The sequence below is a fragment of the Nannobrachium achirus genome (genome assembly GCF_963921795.1).
Source record: "Nannobrachium achirus genome assembly, chromosome: 20".
Taxonomy (NCBI): Eukaryota; Metazoa; Chordata; class Actinopteri; order Myctophiformes; family Myctophidae; genus Nannobrachium; species Nannobrachium achirus.
Window position 1 is genome coordinate 8,552,875 of NC_137827.1, and position 9,711 is coordinate 8,562,585.

General features: G+C 41.8%; 1 protein-coding gene across 1 annotated transcript in view; it reads right to left on the bottom strand.

The window, feature by feature from the left end:
- Positions 1-9,711, bottom strand: part of kiaa1109 (KIAA1109) — a 175,224-nt gene that overhangs the window by 36,694 nt on the left and 128,819 nt on the right. Inside the window, exons 71-74 of the mRNA XM_080750799.1 lie at positions 8,926-9,038; positions 8,613-8,643; positions 4,833-4,937; positions 930-1,234 (exon numbers count right to left, since the gene is read on the bottom strand). Coding sequence (XP_080606925.1) covers positions 930-1,234; positions 4,833-4,937; positions 8,613-8,643; positions 8,926-9,038 — 554 coding nt within the window. The remainder of the gene's footprint in view (positions 1-929; positions 1,235-4,832; positions 4,938-8,612; positions 8,644-8,925; positions 9,039-9,711) is intronic.

Sequence of the window (9,711 nt, forward strand, 5' to 3'; positions counted from 1 at the left end):
GAGGAGACACGGTCAGTACCAGGGACGTGCAGAGAATGTTAGACAGTGGAACCCTCGCTAAAAACCCCACTCGTCATAGACAGTTTGCCCTCCTGCCCCCCAAACTGTGGAATAAAACTCCCTGTCACGCTTAGAAACTACAGACTCACTCCCTAGCTTCTGCCGTGGACTGAAGACTCACCTCTTCAGACTCCACCCAATGACCATACATGAAGCTAGATAGCATTTTTAGGTTTTAGAAAAAATAATTGTTTGTTTTACTGTTTAGGTGCGTGGTCTACCTATAGTCGGAGGCCTTAGGGATTTTCCGTGCTAATCAGTCTAAAAGCGCCACATTTTGCCCAGATGTAGCCCAGGGCATGCTCTAATGATTTAGCTAGGGCGCCCAAGTCACCGACCTTCGAGGTCGCCACAGCGGCCAAATCAAGTGAGGGGTCTAACTAGGGGTTTGTCATGATGCTGAATCCATTGCAAGCATTTCTTTTGCACAAGAAACATTCCTTGGGCTACAAATGGTCCCAGAAAACGCCCATAAAACTGTGAAAAGTGATGACTCATCACTTTTCTCATCACTTTCCATCACTACAGCATCATTTTCTGGGGCCATTTGTAGCCCAAGGAATGTTTTTTTGTGCAAAACAAATGCTTGCAATGTATTCACATCTGTGCAAATTTTGGCGCTTTTAGACTGATTAGCACGAAATTACCATTCTATCTCCCTAAGGCCCCTGACTACTATATTATTATAATTCTTTCTAGATTGATATTCCTATGCATTTGTTGTATTGTTGTTGATGTACTGACATATTATCTTGCTTGTTATATTGATGTATTACCTGCTTATTGTAAGTCGCTTTGGATTAAAAGCATCTGCCAAATGCCTAAACTGTAAACTCTAAACTGTAACAGATTTTTTCTTTAAGACTCACATGGTCCGGCGGGCGTAGCTGGGCGGCCTCTCGCGCTCAAACTCGTCCTCCTTGTCCGAGTCGTCCGAGGACGACGTGGAGAGCTCGTCGCGGCGCATGTCGTCGTGCTGCTGGAAGGGAAGCGCTGGTGAGAAGACGGCGGGGGTGGCGGGGGCACTGAACACGGGGTGGTCCAGACCCTCGCTAACGGAGGGGAAGTCATGGAGGTGATGAGGAGAGAGATGATGATGGGTGGATGGATGGAGGGGACAGTGACGGGACGACTCGTCCACAGACAACAGCTCCATGTCTGACTCCTCAAGGAACTTTAGGCATGAAGAGAGAGGAGGAGGGGGAGGTTCACAGGTTCAATCCACTTGGAAAAGGGGGGGATTTAAAGGGATTTAAGTACCCATTTAGGCCTAGAATTATTGAATGCTTTAACCAGTGAAAAATAGCAGATATACAAGCTCACAGCGCGGCGCTGCGAGCTTGTAGATCTGCTATTTTTGAAAAAGTCGTGAAAATGTGTGCAAATATTTGAATATATGTATTTTTAGAGCGAACGTTTGTGACTCAAATTTTGCCCTGGAACTAAATATTTTGAGATGCGGGTCCGTGGCCAAATAAATATCATTTAGAATTACATGAAAAGGTTTGAGAACCACTGACATAGTAGTCTCTCAAGAACAGACTAACTGAGCTCCATTTAAGTGAAAAGGACCTTTTCTTTGACGATGGCTGGCCAGATTGCTGAAACATAGGTTTTTCCAAAAAACCTTAGAAACATTCAAAAGACACTTATAGAATCAGGTCAAAATTCGAATTTTCACGATTTTTCAAAAATAGCAGATCTACCAGCTCGCAGTGCGGCACTCGGTGCCGCCCTGTGAGCTTGTATATCTGCTATTTTTCAATAGTTAAAGCATAAAATAATGATACACAATAATGTGTACCCGTTCTAAATGGGTTGTTAAAGGACTTATGACATCAAATTGTTTCCTGGCCTCAATTACACAAAAGAAAAATGAACTTTCAACATTCAGTGGTGTTTTTGTAATCTGTAGTTTTTTTTTTTTTTTTTTTTTATTACTAGGCTCAGAAAAGTGAGTTCATTTGCCTCTGGAAGTACGCATCATCATCATCCAGGGGAGGGTGTGGTTGTAAGGGAGGGTGAACCCAAATGGTGAATGGTAAATGGTGCAATTGGACGGATGCAAACACAATGTAAAGTAACATCAAAGGTGATACACCCTCCCCTACAACCACACCCTCCTATGGATGATGATGCGTACGTCCAGAGACAAATGAACCTTTCTGAGCATAATTATATATAAAATAATAATAATAATAATAATAAAACAGATTACAGAAAAACCACTGAATGTTGAAAGGTCAGTTTTTTTATGTAATTGAGGTCTGGAAACATGAAAAAAAGCCTTATAAAAAAAAGATAGAAAAATTATGTCATAAGACAAGATAAAGGTGGCGGAAGTGATTCCCCCCCTTCTGTTTTAACAAGTGTTAAAGGTAGGGTAAGTGATTTAATTTAGTTTTCATGTATGGGTGACAGGCAAGGGCCTTCCCCCAATCATGATCAAGTGAAATATCACTTGGACCACCTTTAACGCTTGGTTTTGTTGGTATATACTGTAGAAGCCAACGCTGAAGGACGGAGCCAAGAGAAGAAGGTTTCAGTGGTACATAGATGATGTTACTGAGTAGCTAGACAATAGTGTTCTGTAACACAAACAGGGAACATGTTCTGGTACAGCAGTACAGCGGCTTACAGTCAGGGTTCCAATTTCCAATTATTTTTTCATCAGAGATGAACTCCAACACTGTACACAGTTGTGACAGGGAGGCACAGTTAACTCTTGCACAGGTGTGGGATGTTGTGTGCTCACATGGCAGTGCTTGTACTACTGTGACCAATGTGTAATACAGAACACTATTAGCTTGGAATAGTTAGGAGAAGAACAGCGAACATGCAGTCCTGTGAAGAAGGGAAAAAAATGTCTAATTTCTGCTATGTCGTCCTCCGAGAGCGGCCGAGAACAGCAGACCTACGAGCTGTGAGCTTGTAAATCTGCTATTCTCGGCCAGAAACACCGTTGTGCGACAAAGTATGAAATCAGGCTTATAAGGAGACCTTTAGATAAAGCCACAGCATGAGATGATGAGCAATGAATGATAGGAAGAAGATAAAGCTACCCTGTGGGAATCCTATGTCAATTTAACTGTGATACGGTGCCGTACACTCTCACAGTTAAGTTGACATTCAGGACGTTGCAGTGTAAAGTCAAAAAGCCAGAGCATGTAGTAGCAAGTTCCCCAAACTCTAAAGTACTAAATATACTGTATAAACGTTCCATAGAGTTTAATACTACTAGATGTTCTATTTCTGTCCATCCTCGAGGTCTGTTGGAACACCCGTGACAACAGCTCTTAAACTCACTGACTGCATGTAGCACCTGCTATGCAGAGAGCAGAAACAGATGTGCTGTTTCAACTCTCCAGTATTCACTGCTCTTTTCCTGAAAATGTCCTGCAAATGCTTTTTTTCTACAGGTTTCTTTTCCCGTTTTGCCTTTACATTTTTTGAGAATGGATTGTATTTTAGCAGAAACCCGCACATGGCAAGACAAAAAAAAGCCACCTTCATAGGTAGATTTAAGCTTCAAAGTCAAAGGTGATCTACAAGCTCAATGTTCTGCAAATCCCCTGCAAATCTACTGTCTTGCCAATGGCAGGATGTGTGAAGTTTTGAAATGGCACATCTGTATATCAGCTGTTATCAGACACTTTATAAGTCAATTTTATATGTATGTCTGTCTGTCTGTCTGTCCCTCCTCCCAACCCAACACAGACCAGGCACATGGCTGTCCACCCATAGCCTGGTTCTGTTCAACGTTCCTCGTTTCAGCCCGGCAGCGACGATATGCATTTAACGGTAGTGTGGTGAGCATTTTAGATCCATTCTGGGATGAGACCTCTGTCTGTAGGCTGTCTGTCCTACTGAGTGATGAGACCTCTGTCTGTAGGCTGTCTGTCCTACTGAGTGAGAGAAGAGCTGACCGGACTGACCATGCAGAGCAGCAGAGAAACCTCCAGGAAGCAAAGCCCCAGTAGAAATGTGTGCACTCTCACAACCAGGATGGGAAAGAAGTCACTTCATGAAGGTCTAAACTACAGCTTTATCGCAAATAGACAATCTTAAAGCTCTCATCACGTAGCAGTGCAACATGTTGTGGGCTTAAAGGTCTGCTATTTTAGATTTTTGTTAGGTTTTGTTTTTGTGGAAATCATCGAGTGTGTGTGTGTCTAAGCAACAAGCAAGTGTGTGTATTGAAACAATGAAAAGTATTAACTAGCGTTTGTGTCAAAATAATAACTACTGCATCGATTAGATCAATAATCAATGTTCATTCCCTGCTAACCCTAACCCTTGGACAAAGGACAAGGTTTCAGCCCGACAGTGACAATATGCAAAATAATATATATAATATGCTTTACATTAGCTTAATGTATGTGGAAAACATGTGCAGTGACTAGCTCTACATTGGATTACTGTTAAAGTAAAACAGGATTGTGCTTATTAAAGTCATGCCAGTGAAAATGAATCTAAATGTATTATTTTGAAGTGACTTTAAACTGTAGGTAGAATATTGTTAGAAAATAATGACATGTCTTATTTGAAACTAATTAGATTCCTGTTCGGTAAATCGTTCTGTTACATGAATGTGGACGTTAGAGAAAGAAACAAGGTTAAACCATCCTGGTTTGAATAGTAGCACATTTCAAATCAGCGCTGACGGCATTAATAAGAGCAGAAGAGAGCAGGAAAGTAGAGTCTTGATTTGGTTAGGCCGTTTTCCCCCCCATTCGATTAATTTGCAGGGTTTTCTTTTCCGATGGATGTACCTTGAAAACCTCTGGACTGACAGGTGGCATGGCGGGGTCCACACCTAGGTTATTCATCTTAAGACTGACAGGTGGCATGGCGGGGTCCACACCTAGGTTATTCATCTTCCATTGAACACAAAGACACGTCAAACACAAGGGACTCATCACCAAGGAAACTGATGACAACTAGGGCATTAACGAAAGTCGAAAATACTTTCTATTGTGAAAATAGCAGATCTACATGCTCACAACGCCTCGCGTTGCGAGGCGTTGTGAGCATGTAGATCTGCTATTTTCACAATTTCTGCCTCTATATATTTGACAATTTGGACAATGTTTAATTTGTCATTTTAGAGGTATTAAAACGTCCTTAAATTGTCACTTCAGAAATGTGAAGATACCCTCTATACACTTAAACTTCATGTTGGTTTGTTTACAGTTGAGTAAGAAAACAATGTTGCACATTAAGTTAATCGTCTGGGGACCCTCCAAAATAATTGGGGGGGTCATGTGTGATGTGATGACGTCATCAAACGATGAAGTTGACTTCAACTCAACTTTTTACTGAGTAAAGTTGACTTGAAGAGAACACATCTGTTTGGTAGGAAGCTGCAATGCTCTTCTGGTACATGGCCTCCAACAAAACACCTACAGTACAATGCATCTGGTTGTACAGTCCCCCAAAACACCTACAGTACAATGCATCTGGTTGTACAGTCCCCTAAAACACCTACAGTACAATGCATCTGGTTGTACAGTCCCCCAAAACACCTACAGTACAATGCATCTGGTTGTACAGTCCCCCAAAACACCTACAGTACAATGCATCTGGTTGTACAGTCCCCTAAAACACCTACAGTACAATGCATCTGGTTGTACAGTCCCCCAAAACATGACTTGCTTTCTATCATAATTTTTTTTTGGGGTGGAAAAAAAAAAACTAAACAAAAATAATTATAATTAGATATACTATATTAGCCAAGGACAAGAGTAATGCCTCATTCACATACAGAAAAGCCAAGCTAATGGTTGGCTTGGTAATTCAATGTATTCTCTATGCAAACAAGCTTTTAAAATTTCCAAGCTGGAAAAAAAGCTTGGACATTTTTTTAAGCTGGTTTTCATAGAGATTACATTGAATTACCAAGCCACCCATTAGCTTGGCTTCTCTCAGTGTGAATGCAGCATAATCCTATCTGACTGTTTCTATTCACTTTATTCCTGGCCCCGCCCCTGGCTTCCTGTTCATATCCTGAAAGAGGCGGAGGCTGAAAAAGCTGGCCTGAAAAACATCATTTGGTTTCCTGTTGTCCTTGCATTAAAGTGTCAGTAGTTGGCGTTCTAGGCTCTGGGCTCAGAATGTGCCTGGGGTGCCATGTCTGCTTATAATAAGCAATTTGTGTCTCTAAAAAAATAGTTGGTTATTGGGCTTACTTTCTAATATTTTTTAAACCAGTGGTTCCCAAATCTTTTCATATCAAGGACCCCAGATTACATATTTGTCCACAGTCGCAGACCCCCATCTGAAAATATGTGGTGCCAGGGACCTCCACACAGATTTATGTTGTTAAAATGTTTCAAAAATATAAAAAACTTTTTTTTTCCCTCAATACTTTTTAAATAGCAAATATACAAGCTCACAATGTGTCGCAATGTGACACATTGTGAGCTTGCTGATCTGCTATTTTCAAATGTGAATGTAAAGTAGTATAGCCTACTGTAGTTGCTTCTATTGGGCTTATTTCTTTGGCAAAATCTGGCAACAGACAATTCCATGTCACTTCCTTACTTAGGAGGAAGTGAAAAGATGTTTATGAAGCAGCACACAAAGAAAAATGCTCCAGCGCCCTCTGTAAAAGGAAAATGGCAGCCTCCATAGAATGGCCAGGAATATGGTGAATACAGGGCTTTACACACAGCTCCATTTTAAACACTGGAGTACACTCTCTTACATAAATTAGCCCATCTGCAAGCTCACAGCGGGCAAACTTGTAGATCAGGTAGTATTTGGCACGGGACACCATTGCACGATTAAGCACCAAAAAAATATCTCAACTACACTATGTTTATCCTGTGGTCAACCTGCTATTATAAGAGCGCAGGGGAATCAAACAGTGTCAAACATTTGTTCCACTTGTGCACCCCCTCCACTCACGTCACACCCATGTGATACACCCGTGTCATGCATGTTCTAGCTCATGTATGATGTATATGAATAATGTGATGAAGTAATGACGGTGACAATGGCATGTGGGGGAGGGGTGAGTTGATGGCCTTCAACAACAGTGTAACTGTTAAGTACATGTTTTGACTGGGAGGAGTTTACCGTGGGCAATAGCATTCCATTTTGTGTCCCCAAAATAATGACCATTTTTGTTCACACATTTTTTCTAAAACAATTGCAGATCTACGAGCTCACAATGCATCACATCACAATGTGTGTAGGAGCTTGCAGTTCGGACATTTTCAATAATACATTTCAGAATGTGTGCCAACATTTCTTTTAAACAGGGTTTGGGTGGTTAAACACGAGTCAGATTTCAGTAGATAAAGAATGCATGATTTACATTGGTGACATTTAGAGTAACACATGACGGCCCTGAGACTCTCTAGTGCAGGGGTCTTCAACAGGGGGTCCGGGACCCCTAGGGGGTCCTCAGAGTTACGACAGGGGGTCCACCAAATCTTTGTGTGATAGAAACCTTGTTCTCCTTTTTTTTAAATTAACGACTTGAACCCTAATGTCCTTATTCTGAGAACTTTAGCCAAAAATAGCAGATCTACAAGCTCACAACACCTCGCGCTGCGAGGCGTTGTGAGCTTGTAGAACAGCTATTTTCAGAAAGGAAGTTTGGTGTAGAGGGGAAAAAGAGCAGACTAAGGCCATGGCTACACGGAGCTGGATATTTCATATATCCCGGTTTTTCAGATATCCACATAGAAAAATATCTAGGTCCACACGACAAAGATATCTAGGTCTAACAAGCACACACACAGTAAAGTCTTCAGAGATATCCGGGTATCATGACTACACGGATCCAGTGAAGCGGATATTTTTCAGTGTCTCCACTTATTTATCCGGATTGAAAAATATCCAGATTCACTGCCAAAATATCCAGCTTTGTGTGGCTACAAGCCCCAACAGCACCAAAAAATGTCTAGATTCACAAATATCCAGCTCCGTGTAGCCTTGGCCTAAGTACGTGGTTCAAGTGGTTAAATATCTGAAAACACAAATTGACATGATCCAAAATACACTGATGATTGTGCTGTCAAACAATGACACTATATGGAATCTATGAAGAAGGTTGTGTGGTCCCTGCTTGCATCTCTCACCCCCAAGGGGTCCTTGGCCTGAAAACTTTGAAGACCCCTGCTCTAGTATGAACTTCTGAACGTGTGCGTGTGTGTGTGTGTGTGTGTGTGTGTGTGTGTGTGTGTGTGTGTGTGTGTGTGTGTGTGTGTGTGTGTGTGTGTGTGTGCGCGTGCGTGTGTGCGTGTGTGTGTGTGTGTGTGTGTGTGTGTGTGTGTGCGTGCGTGTGTGGGTGTGTGCGTGTAGAGTGAGAGTTACCGTCCTGGATATTGAAGGTGACTCTGGGCCCGGGGGAGGCTGCGTCCACACGGATATCTGCCAAGTCATCTACCTCTCCTAGTCTGGAAACTGACACCACAGCATCAATCAATCAATCAATCAATCAATCAATCAATGATATCTACCAAGTCATCTACCTCTCCTAGTCTGGAACTGACACCACGGCACCAATCAATATATCAATCAATCAATCAATCAATGATATCTACCAAGTCATCTACCTCTCCTAGTCTGGAACTGACACCAACGGCACCAATCAATATATCAATCAATCAGGGCATTATGCTGTAAATATGCTTCATGGAAATGGAACATTTTTAAAGTCCTCAGTTATTCTAAAATGATATTTGTAATGCATTGTTGCCCTCTTTTTTTCTTTTTATATAACGAAAACAGAAATGATTTCTCGACGGATGCGTCAGAACTCAAAAGCCAAGGCCCATGGACTGTAAGAACAACTCAAGACACAGGGAACAGTGAAAATGTTTTGGACTGAAGTTGAGATGTTAGTAAGAGTACCTCTGTCTGTCCAGTCTCTTGATGGGGGGTCGGCCTGCGGCAGTGGAGATACTCTTGGAGCGGTTGTAGCTGGGCTTGTAGCCCAGACCCCACTTGTCCTTGAGAGAGGCCGCCTATGAGAAAACAGCAAACACACAGTGAGTGAGTGGGCCGTGCACTTTTTCAGAGCAGGTTTATTTTCAAATGGCAGATTCTAAATCCTCACAGTTTTACACACACGCGTGCGCGCGCAGTCTATTGCCGTGGTTCTCAAAGTTTTGAGGACACGACGTGAGGGTTCGACAGTATAACATGGTTCTATTGTGAAAATAGCAGATCTACATGCTCACAACAGCCTCGTGCTGCGAGGCGTTGTGAGCATGTAGATCGGCTATTTCTCACAACTTCTGCCTCTCATATTCGACAATTTGGCCAATGTCTAATTTGTCATTTTAGAAGTCCTTAAATTGTCACTTTAGATATGTGCAGATATCCGCTATACACTTAAACCTTATGTTAGTTTACTGTTGAGTTACTGTCTGGGCAACTGATTTTCCCCCTTGGGATAATAAAGGTATCTATCTAGAAAACAATGTTGCACATAAAGTTAATCATCTGGGGACCACCCCAAAATAATTTGGCGAGCCCCCCTGTGGGTCCCGACCCACGGGTTGAGAACCACTGCTTTATAGATATACTTTATGTTCCTATTCATCAAGATCACAATGAAAACTTTTATACCAAAAAAAGAAAAAAAAAAAGAAAAGTTATATAGTTATATAATCATTAAAATCCAGTGTTTTGCCA